Below are 15568 nucleotides of genomic sequence, written 5' to 3'. Positions count from 1 at the left end.
TTTTCCTCCCCCTCATTTAAACAAGCAGCAATACTGTATACTGCCTGCCTCCTGTCAACTCACATATCAGTAAAATAAACTAAAGCACAGAAAATAAACTGAAATGGATCTAGAGTGGCCATGTATGCTTCAACTGGTTCTTGGTCACAGAAGAATCCCTTAAGTCCATCCCTAGCTAGCCTACTTTCTTCTTAGGCAAAAAGCCAAACCTACAACAGCGCTCAAATAGAAATTAGTAAAGAGAGGCTGTTGCAGGCAGCTCAGTAACAGTGTGGAGATAGGGAAAGGGAAAAGAACAAATTTTATAAAAGCCAGACAAAAGAACTTTAAAGAGCAAGCTGTCTTGGACTGTTTACTGCACAGGCACATAATCATACCACTCTCACTTACCTGACAGCATCACTAAGCTCAAACACCACTGTTCTATACTATTCTATTTCTATACTATTCTATACTATTTCCAATAAAGTTAAGGTTCAGTGTGTTACTCTATTAAAAGAAGGTAGGGGCGCCTGGGTGGCTCAGTGGGTTAAGCCTCTGCCTTCGACTCAAGTCATGATCTCCGGGTCCTGGGATCGAGTCCTGCATCGGGCTCCCTGCTGAGCAGGGAGCCTGCTTCCCCCTCTCCCTCTGCTGCACCCCCTGCTTGTGCTCTCTCTCCTTCTCTCACTCTCTGTCAAATAAATAAATTCTTAAAAAAAAAAAAAAGGTAGAGACATTTTCTAAAAATGCTTAAAATGCAAAAGAAAACTTTTGATGCTTAAGAATAAGCTTCGGGGCACCTGGGTGGCTCAATGGGTTAGCCTCTGCCTTTGGCTCAGGTCATGATCTCAGGGTCCTGGGATCGAGCCCCGCATTGGGCTCTCTGCTTGGCAGGGAGCCTGCTTTCTCCCCTCTCTGCCTGCTGCTCTGCCTACTTGTAATCTCTCTCTCTCTGTTAAATAAATAAATTAAAAAAAAAAAAAGAATAAGCTTCAATGTGTGGGAAAACTTAATTTATATGAAATGGTTCAGAGATTAACAAAATTTAGTATATTTACTGATTAAAAACATGTAACAGAGGAGAAATTTCTAACTGCTCTATACATGGAAATATATGCAACAAAATAGCTAAGTGAAGCAGTTGTGACATTTCTGGTGCCTTTAAAGGCTTGCTTTCTTCAAGATTTCACTTTAAGGAAAGATAATTCTAAAGTTTAAGTGATATAACAAAAGTCAGATTACACATTAAACTATGTCTTCCCTGGCTCTCCAAGTTTTACCTCTGTTTTTGAAAATTCTTAAATTTTCTTTATTCTCTATTCCATAAAACTAATCATTCACTCATTACCGATAACCCAAAATGCAATGAAAGAGATGCACTTCTCATTACCTCACAAGTGGTTTGGACTTGATTCTTTTCTTTTTTTTTTTAAATATTTAATTTATTTATTTGACAGAGATAGAGATCACAAGTAGGCAGAGCAGCAGTCAGAGAATGGGGGAAGCAGGCTCCCCGCGGAGCAGAGAGCTCGATGCGGGGCTCGATCCCAGGACTCCGAGACCATGACCCGAGCCGAAGGCAGTGGCTTAACCCACTGAGCCACCCAGATGCCCCGGACTTGATTCTTATAATGAGATGATAATTACCAGCTAAAAGTTCTGTCCTGTCCCTGGATTATTTTAAATTGGTACAAAGGTGGGCCTTGGGAGACCCGTTTTTTCTCTCTGATTTTCTCGTATTGGTCTACATCTGACTTGAAGACATAACGAGCTCTCTATGAATTTTAAGCTCTGAAAGAATTTAAAAACTGGAATGTTTTTAACTGCTCATTCAAAATAAAGGGGTCAAAGCAGTCAGTTGGGTTTTTTTGTTTTTTTTTTGTTTTTTTGAGCATCTGACTGTGGGAGGCCTGGGTCTCCATGTTTAGGGGGTCTCCTTTGATAGCAGCAGTAGCAACTGCTACCTAACATCAATTGAGCAGTCACAGGACCAGGCACTGAGCTATGTGCTTTACATAAAGTATTCCATTTCAATGTTACAATAACCTTATGAAGGACTGTTACTACTCCTACGTTATAGATGAGGAAACCAAGACTTCGAGAGGTTTAGAAACCTACCCAATTTTCAAGGTTAGCAAGTGGCAGAACTAGTATTTGAACCTGGCATTTAGCTTTCATGCTTTACAAAAGATCAGATGTTTTATTTTTAGAGTCCATTCGAATATTTGTTAGATTGTTCACGACTTTAGATATTGTCTTTTAAGTATATGAAAGAATATATAAAACACTGAAATAATAAATAGTAATATGTTTGCTTTTAGAACTTCATTTCTCTCTCCCACACTCACTTTTCTTCTCCCCTAAAGTCTTAAGTTAGAATTGAATGACAGAAGAATGAAGAGGCAGGGCTGAATTACTAATATTTTCACCATCTGAAAACAGCATGCTACTGTCACTTCTCTCAGAGGTTAATGGATACCCATGAACAATTTATTTCAAGCCCTGAGATTATCTCATAAAAACAAACTTAAGAAAAAAAATCACTGTTTTTTTTAAAGAGGTGAAACGGACCTTAAGAGATCTTCTGTTCAACCCTTGATATTACAGAAGTAGTGAGGATTCTGACAAATTAGTATTTGGGATAGGACCAAACCCAGGTCTTTCAAGGCCTGCCCTGACCTGTGGCTTCTGTAAAGCTGGCCCTTAATCTCTATCAGTGAGGTGGCCGGTGTCTGGCTGACAGTTTGGATCTGAATGAGTACTCTGTGGGGGATATTATTTCTCTCTGCATGGAGGAGAAACAAGGGGAAAACATTTTTTTTTTTACTTTTTTATTTGACAGATAGAGATCGCAAGTAGGCAGAGAGGCAGGCAGAGAGAGAGGAGGAAGCAGGCTCCCTGCTGAGCAGAGAGCCCGACGCGGGGCTCGATCCCAGAACCCTGGGATCATGACCTGAGCTGAAGGCAAAGGCTTTAACCCACTGAACCACCCAGGCACCCCGGAAAAACATGTTTTTAGAAAACAACTAACATGAATATGGAATATAATATGAAACAGAAGACCAGCTTCTCTACCTTTAGCACAGATTATGACTCAAAGCAGTTAGCCCTTTGAGAATTCTCTAATGACTATTGAAACATTTCATGTTTAAGTCCATGCCCATTCAAACATTTGCCAATTCATAACAAAGGTAACAGATGAGCTTATCTGGATCTACTTTCAGTCTAATCTCTCTACACCAATTGCCCACATAAGTGTGCTTAAGGTCAAATACCTACAGTGTTCATTACATTTTAGCCACGCTCTATCTTTGATTCTTCTTAGATTTCTTGGAGTTCAGAAGGTTATAGATCTTTTGAAGTCAGTGTAGTATAGTTATAGGTGGCAATGATTTGTGGTTCTGTGATTACAAATAAATAGGTGGAATGCCTTAGAGAGCTTGGGCTTCATGTCAAAGTCCTAAAGTGCAATGGAAGACTGGAAAGCTACAGTAATCGTCATTCCCCTGATTCCCAGTGCTTTATTGGTGTATGATCCCAGGAGTCATTTAACTTTGCTGTGCCTCTATTTTGTCTCTGTGCTAGAACTATGCAGGTGTTATATGACATGTCAAAAGTGCTCTGGATGCTATAAAAAAAGACACTCTACACAGAGCTTTTAAAGCCACCTCCCCAGAGTCAAAGGCAAGGGAACTGCAAAAAGAAATGATTCAGAATTTTAATTCCATATAACTTACCTATATCGCTCCTCTTGTAAGGCCTGCATTATTAATGAATAGTCTCTCTGATAATGCTCCTTGAGAGTCTCAAAGGATTCCTCTAGTCTGGCCTGTGTTTCCCGGATCTCCTGGATCTCATGTAGTAGTGCATCAAATCCTGAGCTCTGCATGTCCAGGGTGTTTGTTTTGGAGCTGGACGCTCCTACAGCAATGCCTCCAGTGGTGCTGTTGGCTCCCACTGAGCCTGAAGTGGCACTAGAACAATCTTCCTCACTACCATATTTTGGGCTTGACTGAAAGTTTGAAATCACCCCCAAACCCTTTCCCCCATCATCCACTTGCCCTTCCTCTAAAGAGTCCTTCAGGTTAGGGATATTGTCTGCACTGCCAAATTTATTCCGAATTAGTGAGGCAATCTCTCTGGGTTTTGAGACTACAGCCCCTGCTGCCGAATGGGTCGCCTGGGAGAAGCTAGAAAGTCCACCTTTGACACTGTCCACCACACCTTCACTGAAGCCAGTCACCTTTGCTCCCACATCCTTCAGACCCTGGTGCATGTCCCTGAAGACATCCTTCGGCTGCCGGGGAATCCCATTCTGCTCCACCTCTCGGAGCTTTCTGTGGTAGTGCTCAAGCTTCTTTTGTAGCTGGAGGATGGTTTGGGCAGACTTCTGGTTCTTCTTCTCAAAGACCTGCTTGATGCGGGCAGCCTGCTGCTTGTCTGCACTGTTGGCAAGCTTCAAGTACTCAGCAACGTTGTCGTCCCTGGCTGTTTGTGCAATCTTGATCTGTTCTGTGAGCTTCAGGATTTTCTGCTGCAGGTGAGCAATCGCAGCCTTTGTGCGCTGAGGGTCTGGTGTTCCATCCACAGAGTCTGTGTGGATGCTGCCATCGGTGCTGGAGGCCACTGCACTGGAAGTCTGGGCGAGGCTGCTTACTTCCAACCGCTCGATCTAGTGTACAAATGAGAAGTGCATGTTACAAGGAGCCCAAGAAGACTACCTCTCCAGAATCACTAGGCCAAATATATTGAAAATTTATCTACTCTCAGACCTCTGCACCGATAGCTGACCTAATTCCTCCCATCCTATACAAGCCCCATCTCCCTTCTGGATACTGTCCTTATACAAGTATACTTTGTCTTACACAAAAAAGACGTATGAAATAAGATCTGCACAAGATGTAAACTAGGGGCATTCTTCCTTTGTTAGAAAATTTATTACAGTATTTCTCTAAATAACAAAGCTCCCCTAGTTGTTTATATTTTTTACAAAGATTTTATTTATTTGAGAGAGAAAGAGAGAGTGAGAGAGTGAACATAAGCAGGGGAGAGGCAGACAGAGAGGGAGAAGCAGACTACCCACTTAGCAGGAAGCCCCACTTGGGGCTTGATCCCGATCAAGGCCTGAGCTGAAGGCGTACACTTGACTGAGCCACCTAGGTGCCCCTGCTAATGGGTTTATAGCATGACTTCATTCACAAACATTCTTCACACACTTTTGTGAAACAAGGTACATCTGCATTTCAATTTAATTACATGAAAATCATTTTAGTATTCAGACATTGCTATAATTCCAATCCATGCTCTCAGATTATGGTCATCCAAAATGCTGGTGAGAATAGGTTATTTTACTGACTAGATATAAAAATCCAATTTTTATCACAGTGTCTTTTTACCCAAAGTATGTCAAGTGTAATGGGATTATTCTCTCTCTAATAGGGACACTCAATTGTTAGCTGGAGACAGGTAAAGGTAAGAATGAGAAGGTACTGCTCCAAGTGCCAAGGTTGAATGTGGTATACTCTTAAGGGTTAATATACCAGGTCACAAGTAACTATGATATACCTGGGCGAGAAAAGTGAATACTCAGGGGGAGAGACAGTTAAGAGGTAAGAAGTTAATCAAGTCATCAAATAAGTTCAGGCCTTCTGGAGCTCAGCTTCTTTGAGTTCTATTCAGTATTTTTTTTTAATGATTCAAGGGACTGCAAAACACAAACAATGACTATCCTTCATATGGGTGAGCAACCATTCAAAGGAGATGAAGAAAAAGACAAGCTCCTCATATGTGAAAACTGAAACTATCCTATTTCAAAGCCATTAGCCAAAGCTAGAGAGAGGTCAGGTATCCCTAACTCAGGAGAGAAAAACCCTCAGGTTTGGCTTGTCACCAACTGGAGTAGGGCTCATGCAAAAAGTCTGTAAAAACTGCTCTCTACTAAGCAGTAGCAGAAATAAATAATAAAAGAACCATCTCAGGGCATCTGGGTGGCTCAGCTGGTTAAGCATCTGTCTGTCTGCCTTTGGCTCAGGTCATGATCCCAGGTTCCTGGGACTGAGCCCCACATCAGGATCCCCGCTCAGCAGAGTGTCTGCTTTCTCTCCTTCTGCCCCTGCTCCTGCCCTGCTCGCTCTCTCTCTCTCTCTCTCTCAAATAAATAAATAAAATCTTAAAAAACAAGAACCACCCATCTCAGGGTAATAAAAATGCCCAGTATGAGTGTTCAAATTATAAATTTACCATCTTGGAAAATAAGATCATATCCCTTTATTTGGTCCTCATTCCAAAATCTATAGCCAGCAGCAATCTGATAGAAAGAACTATATATAGGTTACCCTCATATTTTAGAAGTATGAATTACATTTTTGTGATAATACACCAAATCTAAAATATTCGTGAAATACTGGTAATTAACTTGTCAGTCTTTTTTTCACCTCAGTTTTATGTCCTCAGTTTCCCATCTGAGCAGGAATTATGGTGATCTCTAACTCCAAAAATATTAGTTCATTGGTGGAAAGTTCATTACTGGAATTAATGTATTACTACTGATGTGAATAAAAACATATTATTTCCTTTTCAGATGAACAAATGAGAAATAATGTACATTTAAATAAAATCAAAAGATAATTTAAAACTGAAATGAAGAGCAAAATGACATTATGTTCGTTCCACTAATAAAAAAATGTCCAGAATAGTTTAGGGACTAGCACAATAATTATTTTGTATAACTTCCTCCATCTGCCCCATTAATTTTAGGTACAAGCTAATAATCAGTGAAAGGGCCAGAGGGAAAGCAGCAGAAAGGAGAATGAGCCAGAGTTCCAGAAAACCACGTTGCCAAGAGTTAAAAAAGGAGCTCCCGGAAACCCACTTTCTTCAGTACCTTATAGTCACTCTCTTAAGTTGTACAGGGTTCCCACTATGTGATTTTCTTTCTGAAAGGGATTTCAACTACAGTATGCAATAGATCAGATCCCACAACTACAATATGTAATTCAGGGTATAGTATGTACCCTGATTGTGTACTCAGTTAACAGCTCAAAATCTACCACAGGAAAGGAAAGCAAATACAAAGTATCACTGATTCAAGACTACAAGCTCATGTATTATCTAGTTTTCTTAGGTTCTTTGCTATTAATTTGAATATCACCTTACATGTAGTCTATTGTCTAAAGAAGTGCAGATACAGAAGTCAAGTTTAATTATTACTTAGGGAACATAAATATGGATCATACTGGTGAAAATATAGCTTTGGTACTAGAATCAGTTTTATTATATTTCTAAATATGAAAAAAGAACAACAAAATTTCTATGTAATTTTTTTACAAATGATGACAGTTTAGTTCTGATTTTATTTCCCTACACAGTGACCAAAGAAATAAGCCAGATTATCTTTAATCTGACTTCTGTCCTACCTAGGCTGTTTGGGGCCACACTATATTCTACTAGTATATGACTCCCACTTAGAGTCATCAATATCCCTGCAAGAGTATATCTGACAGAACCCACTGTTCTCAGCCTCCAAAGAAAACTAACCCACAGCTTCAGCAGGAGGGTAGTTTAACACCTGAAACCATGAGTCACTTGATTACTCAGTGACTATTCCAAATTTTGGCAAGCACTATCCTTAAAAAGGAAGGAGAGAGAAGAAGCAGAAATTGTGAGAGGCAGGGAGGAGAAATAAAAGGGGAGAGGAAGAGGAAGAGAGGTGGCAAGAAAAAGATATATTGAACTACAGAATTATAGCACAGGGGCTGTGAATACCCTCTGGGTATCTTCTGAGCTATGAACAAAAGCCTTCAGAGACAAGAATATTTAGCTGTGAGTTATACATGCACCAACTGAAGAGTGGTTCTCTTTTTCAAAAGCCTTTGCTGGCATATTAGGCTATCTATATATAACAAAATAAAATTAGATTCCTACCCTCATTCCAGACAGGTAACTAAACTGCAGATGTTAAAAGCAAATTTTACAACTTTTGGAAGGCAGTATTGGAAAATACAGAAGGGAGGATTTTCTTAAACATACAAGAAAAGGCACAAATCAGAAAAACAAAATTACTGACTATGGCTACATTTAGTGTAGTAGTGAAGCATGGAATCTGGCATGAAACTGCTTGGGTTCAAGTCTAGCTTTGCTACTTACTAGTCATGCGACCCTGGCTGGGCAAGTTAATTAACTTCTGCATCCATTTCATCAACTGTAAAATGGAGATAATACTAATACCTATTTCAGAAGACTGTTTTGAAGATGAAATAATAAACATAAAAACACTCAAAAAATAGTCCTGGGCACAGAGTAAGCAGTTAATACTGGCTATTATTTTTGTACCATTCTAGGTGATTCTTTTTAAAAATTCAAATGTTAAAAGATTCTAGAATATACTTCAAGATCTTTCACATTTCAGGCATAATCATGGGATACAGAGTCTGAACCAAAGGAATAATGGGAATAATTAATTCAACATTACAGTAAAAATAGTAATAGTCTCCTTCCTTCCTTCTTTTTTTTTTTTTTTTTAGAATTAGTCAACTTTCTTAACTGTTGGGTCTTGTGGCTAGGCAGCTGACTAGCCAGCTAGCTAATCTTCCAAAGCTCACAACAACCTTTAGAACAGACATTGTTATCACTAATTTACAAATCAACTGTGAGGTACTTCCTACTACCTTTATCACAGGGCAGTTTGACAACAACAACAGCAGCAATATCACCTACTCAACAGGGCTTCACGTGATCATAGCCTGAGGGCTTTCATGAGTGATCATACCCCCCAATACAGCAAGTCCCAGCCACTGAAGGCTGGGGATAGAAATAATTTGTATAGAAAAAAGAGAGGCCCAAAACCCAGGTAAATATACTGTGACTACTTATTGTAAGCTACGCAATGTTCTCCACAGCTAGGGGTCTGGTTAGAGCCACTGTTCATTATCTAGCTGATGCTATAAAAGCAGATAAGGTGCTTTGCCTGTACTTTGTCTTTTCCTGTTAAGAATTCATTTGCCAGAGGCACAGAAGAATTCAAGTGCCTGGCTGGTTCAGTCGGTAGAGCATGCCACTATTGACCTTGGGGTTGTGGGTTCAAGCCCCATGTTGGGTATAGAGATTACTTAAAAATAAAACCTTAAAAAAAAAAAAAAAAAAAAAAAGAATTCATTTGCCAGGCTTAAATTATCTACTAATAGATCTGAGTTAATGGATCAGAAAAAAACCCAAGTGAAAATTTAAACAGCAATGCCTCAAAACACCAATTAATCAGGAGCAGAGTAGAGCCATTGTGAGAACATTACATAAAGTTTTATAATGGCTTACAATTTTCATTTGCAAATGCATTTTATTTACTTTCTGAGTGTATGAAAGTGTCAGAACATGGGAGCACCCAGCTCTGAGAACAAACATATGAAGAAAAACGGTGGAAAGAGCAGGGACAGGAGTAGGACCTGGGTTCAGACCTGGCTTTGCCACCTTACTAGCTAGGTGTCTTTGGGCCACCTTCTTGTTTCCTTGGGCCCAAGTTTCCTCATCTATAAAATGGGGTTATCATTTTCTCATGAGATTATTTGAAAAAATGTTATTAAACATATGTTAAATCAGATTATGCCTGCCAAACATGGTGAATGTTCAAGAAGTCACCCTTTTTCTATTCCTTACTTGGTTCATTACTCAAAATCCAAGTACATATTTGTAACGAGGAGAGATTCAGGAATCCCTGACTTGACATCACTATCTTCAATAAATGCCAACAGCCCAGTCCTGTCTACTTAGTGGAATGAAATCATTTTATCTATGTTTTATAGAGTATCGGCTCTCTTTCAGGAAATCTCTGCACTATTTATTTATACTAAATAATTCACATCACTTCTGAGAAAATGAAGAAGGCATTTTAACATAAAAGAAGAAGGAGGTGGAAAGTGGGGAAGTCTTTGTAATTAATCTGAAAACAAACAGAATCTGGACTATTTTGGTTTTTCTGAAGGTGGATCTTTACCAAGGCCAATTTCATTGAATGGGTTGTGCAGCAGCTTTTGCAAATTGATACTCAGGCACCTGCAGACCCAGGTCCACTGTTCTTCCAAAATTTCTACCTCACAGATATGAGGCCATGGTTTTGAACCAAAACTGGAGTGTGTGGCTTAATTCAAGTGCACTTAGTGGGGGCAAAAGGATAGAATGTTTGATTTTAGGGAGACTACCCCCCCAAATCCAATATAAATCGTAATCCCTAGAGATTCATAATGCTGGTCTTAAGAACGGCACAGAAATCTTTTTCTTCTTCTTTTTTAAAAATTTATTTATTTGACAGGCAGAGATCACAAGTGGGCAGAGAGCCTGATGCGGGGCTTGATCCCAGCACCCTGAAATCATGACCTGAGCCGAAGGCAGAGGCTTAACCCACTGAGCCACCCAGGTGCCCCCAGAAATCTATCTTCTAATCAATGATAAAAGATGCTCTGGTCCGTCATATAAAGTTCTCTTTTTCTGACAGGCAGGTTGTATTGAGAAGGTACAACAGAGGAAAGAGTACTGCCTTGGAAGTTACACAGCTCTGCCTTTGAATTTTGTGCCATCATCTCCTTGAGGCTTGCCTTTGCCAATATCCCCAACACCTCACTCTTAACAAAAAGAAAAGAAATCCCACAGTCTATTAGCACTTTCTGCACAAAGTATATATTCATTATGGGAAGACTTTTCATCTATTTCCAGTGTCTCACTGTAGAAATGACATGCCGTTCCCCTCTCACAGTAAGCACAACTCTGTTGAGCAATTCTCTTATGTGTAATTCAGACTGATGTTTAGGCTGCGGTGGAATGAAGAGGAATCTCAAGTGGGAGTAGCAGAAAAGAAAAATGAACTAAGTTCTACTAGCCCATAACCAGCAAGCTTTTCCTCTACCCACTCCATTTTTACTTTGGAGCTAAAAATCAAGATTTGACATACAGTCTTAAAAACAGACCTTTTCACTTGTCACAAAGGCTTTTTCTCACTTGATAAATAATGCTTGGACAGAATGGAGTATTTCCTGTAAGTTCTAGGGATCACTTTTTCATATTTTTATACAGAACTCTGGTTATATGCAATAAAAAAAGCCATAAAAATAAATAAACAAAAAGCAATAAAATAATGTTTTATTGCTTAATTAAAAAAAGTTTTAAAAATACAAATAATACTCATGATGATAATCCTAGCCACTTCTAAATCTGGCACAATAGTCTAGTTTCTCAAACTTCCTTTGTGTACAAAGAACACTTAGGCCCCACATGCTTTTCTACACTCAGCACTCTTCGGCCCACTTTTCATAAAGAACAAAGTTTTAAAATCATCTCATGGGTGATACCACACATGTGAAAATGAGTAGAAGACATGCTCATTGAAATGCGAATTCTGATGGAGTTTGCTCACTAGAGTTTTGTGGCTAAAGATCCTACCACATGTCTCAGCAAAATGACAAAAAAAAACCTGTACAATGGATTCCTTGTGAATAACGTAAACCTTACATTTAAATCCACATATGCTAAGGGTCACAACTGTAATTTGTTCTTCTGACACGGCATGCTGTTTCACATCTCTAGGCTTCCATCCATATATTCCAGGGCATGTTCTGTTCTTTTCTGGCTAACTTCTACTCATCCTTTAAGACTCAGTTCACATGTAACCTCCTCCAGGTTATCTTTCCTGACAATCTCCCTCTCCCAGCTAGATTAATGGCTTTCTTCATATTCCCATATAAATAAACATACACCTCTCTCAATGTCCTTATTACATTATGTTGAAATAATTGTTTGGGTGTCTTGCCTCTACTGACCTAAGTTCCTGAGGACAGGGATCAAGTCATATTCCATCTTTGTACTCCAAGAAGATAGCACAATGCTTTGTGCAAAGATACCTAGTAAATGTTTAATATAAATACTCACTAGCATCTCCTTAATATGATCCTCCTAGATCTCATATGTCCTACAAGTGACTGAGCCTATGTTACTACAAATGGAATAAACGCCAGAATTTTTATAAGAAAAACAGCTTCCAAGAGATGATACTCCTCCCTCCAAGGCTGCTGAGGAAAACCCAACTGTGTTGAATATCAGCTTAGGTTATTAACATCCTATCTGGCCCACCCTGCTCCGACCCAACTGCAAAATATCCATTATAGGATCTAGGACTGCTACTTAGAAATGCTTTGTCACAGGAGGGCTGGTTTCCTGGCTTACATGAAAGACATCATTGAGGATTAGCACTGCCAGGCTTGATGTTTGGATTTAATGGATTCATGTGAGCCTGGTCAGATGATTTACTGTCATTTTAACAAACCTTAGCAGAATGTCTCCTATATACAGACAGGGCCTATGTGAGGCACTGGAAGTACAGGGAGAAAGAAAAAAAGCAAAAAAGCAAGCACTTAAGGAAAGCCTGCAATCATAGTAGTGATGGTATAAGTTGACAATAACATGCTGCTTAGTTATGTTTATTAAGTCTTATAAGTACAGTTTCTTTGAGCTAGAAGAAACCTAAGAGATCATCCAGTTAAGAAAATTTATATTATAGACGAGTAACAGATTCTGAGATATTTCTCCCTGACATCTAAAAGAAAAAAAATAACATACAATGAAAATAAGGAGAGGTGCATTGTTCAACTTAACCAGGGGGTTTCAAGTATTAGTTCATGTATGCTACCGGAAATATCCAACCAGAGACTTCATGCCTGAACATCAAAAATGTCGTATGAGGATATACTGATTGACATTTGCAATAAATGATCCAAGTTTCCTTCTGAGATTATAACTTGTTAAAAAGAAATAGTGATTTGAGCTATGGATTATTCAAAAATCATTCTCATATGACTTCAGAATGAAGAATGATTAGTCTGAAGCACACAAATTGGCTAATGCTAAATTTAGTATCTATTTTCTGAGCATGCTCCAACCAGCAAAAGAAGGTGACACAGAAATGTTTTCACTGCTGAGGATTTAAAAATACATATAAAATCCATGTGTGGATTAGCCGATTTGTAAAATTTGCCACCAATAGTTCCCCTTTACATGGTAATTCACTACAAATACTTTTATGACACAAGTTTCCTTAAAACAAAAGATTTGTAAAGCCTCAGCTTAATCCTATTTGTTTCACTCAATTTTGATAAATTGCTAAAGCAATGAAACAATCTGGAAAATTCCACAGGGTTTGTGATAACCTGGCTATCCCTGAACTTTTCTGGCTTGTTCAGTAGCTTGAAGAATAGAGACTCTAGGGAGGGGCTATACATCCCCAATCCCATTTCAGGGCCTAAATACTCTTCTTTCTCTTAAAATGGTCTTAAATACCATTTCTTTGTTGACGACTTCCAAATGTATGCCTCTAGCCCATACTTTGCTTAACTCTAGATCATATACTCAACTACCTACCTAATATCTCTTCTTGGATGTCTAACAGTCATTTTGAATTTACTACATACAAAACTTAGTTCCTGATATCGCCCAAACCTGCTCTTCCTGCAGTCTTCCCCATCTCAGCTAATGGCTACACTTCATTAATCCACATAATCCAGACAGTCTGCTTACGGAGTCTATGTTGATACCCTCTATGTATACTACATTGCTCCAGCAAATGTTTTGGGTTCTAGTTGCTAAAAAGATGCAGAATCTGACCACATCTCACTGAATCTCCACTACTGCCACTCTAGCAAAAGCCACTATCAACTCTCGCTTGGACTGCTGGAATAATACTTTATCATCAATTATTTGTACAGCAGCTAGAGTGATCCTTTAAAAATGTATCAGGTCACAACAGTTTTTTACAGCTAAAACTTGCCAGGGGCTCTCTGTCTGAGTCAGAGTAAGCCAAAGTCTTCACAATGGCCTGAATAACCATGATCTGGCACCTGTCAGATCCAGTACCTCCTTGACTGTAACTCCTACTATTCATTCCTTTACTCCACTGCCACCTGCTAGAAAGGTCTCCCTGCTGTTCCTGGAATGTACCAGGCACGTACCCATTTCAAGCCTTTTCCACTTAGTATCTCTCCTGCTTGTAATGCTTTTCCTCAGATGCCCACATGGCTTACTCCATCACAACCGCTTTGCTCCAGCATAACCTTAGTAGCATCTCTTAGGTGTCTCTGACATCCTGTATGGATGCCAGTCCTTCCTGTCTTGGTCACTTTTTTCCACAGGTAATGAGCAATAGCAAGATTTCAGCTTTTCTGATAAATTACAAATAAAGGAAAAGTATCTAATGAAAATGACTAGTTCAGGGATTTTGCATATGAAAAGAAGAACATTTCTCTGATGTATCTAGGTATCTGCAGGGTAAAATGTAGGGACAGCCTTGAGAAAATTGGGAGTACACAAATGGAAGAAGGATATGGTGCTATGATACTAAAGAAGCAGATTGTACAAAAGATTGAGGTTTCTACTATTTAATTCATTTTGTAATTATCCTTTGTTTTCCTTATATAAAGCACTGAAAAAAGGTAAATCTCTGCTCTCAAGAAACACATGATCTAGTTGGTGAGACGTGAAAATGTTCGACTGAAATACAGGTCCGATTAAGTAAATGATATCGTATATATGAAGGTTAAGTACCTGAACACAGAAAGAAGCCACGTATTCAGAAGAAGGCAAAGGTGGGTGGTGCCTGGGTGGCTCAGTGGGTTAAAGCCTCTGCTTTCAGCTCAGGTCATGATCCCAGGGTCCTGGGATGGAGCCCTGCAAGGGGCTCTCTGCTCAGCAGGAAGCCTGCTTTCCCCTCTCTCTCTGCCTGCCTCTCTGCAGACATATGATCTCTGTGTGTCAAATAAATAAAATCTAAAAAAAAAAAAAAAAAAAAGAAGAAGAAGAAGAAGAAGGCAAAGGGAACAGAGGAGATTTCTTGGAGGAGTTAAAAAAAAAAAAAGAAATGAGGGCGCCTGGGTGGCTCAGTGGGTTAAGCCTCTGCCTTAGGCTCAGGTCATGATCTCAGGGTCCTGGGACTGAGTCCTGCGTTGGGCTCTCTGCTTGGCAGGAAGCCTGCTTCCTCCTCTCTCTCTCTCTCTCTCTGCCTGCCTCTCTGCCTACTTGTGATTTCTCTCTCTGTCAAATAAATAAATAGATAAATAAATCTTTAAAAAAAAAAAAAGAAAGAAAGAAAGAAATGAGCTTTGAAGAAAGAAGTTTTTAAAAGGGAAGTGGTAAGGAAAGGCATTTTAGGATGACAACCCAGTATGAGCAAAAGCCCATAAGAAGGAAATGTACTAGCTTTTTAAAGATAGTTGAATAGGAGAGCCTAGGTCGGTTAGGCACCTGACTTCAGCTCAGGTCATGATCCCAGGGTCCTGGAATTGAGCCCCCTGTCAGGCTCTCTGCTCTGTGGGGAGCCTGCTTCTCCCTCTGCCTGCCACTCCCCTGCTTGTGTGCTCTCTCTTGCTCTCTCTCAAATAAATAAATAAAATCTTAAAAAAAAAAAAGATAATTGAAGGGTTCATGAAGCTATAAAAATAGGGCTCTGTTGGGAGCTCCCAAAGCAGGTCTAAACCACTGTTTTGCACTTTATTCTAAGGATATTTCTGAAAGCTTCTCAATGGTATAGTTGAATAAGTTCCTTTGGAATCTAGACTTA

General features: G+C 39.4%; 1 protein-coding gene across 8 annotated transcripts in view; it reads right to left on the bottom strand.

Moving 5' to 3' along the window:
- The window catches only part of TMCC1 (transmembrane and coiled-coil domain family 1), a 263955-nt gene that overhangs the window by 19794 nt on the left and 228593 nt on the right, over positions 1-15568 (bottom strand). For all 8 annotated transcript variants that reach the window (XM_047743995.1, XM_047744009.1, XM_047744001.1 and 5 more), the window contains one exon: positions 3720-4654. In XM_047743995.1, the coding sequence (XP_047599951.1) occupies positions 3720-4654 (935 nt within the window). The remainder of the gene's footprint in view (positions 1-3719; positions 4655-15568) is intronic.

Source organism: Lutra lutra, chromosome 1, assembly GCF_902655055.1.
Source record: "Lutra lutra chromosome 1, mLutLut1.2, whole genome shotgun sequence".
NCBI lineage: Eukaryota > Metazoa > Chordata > Mammalia > Carnivora > Mustelidae > Lutra > Lutra lutra.
The sequence above is the reverse complement of the archived record's forward strand: the minus strand, read 5'-3'. Positions and strand labels throughout refer to the sequence as shown.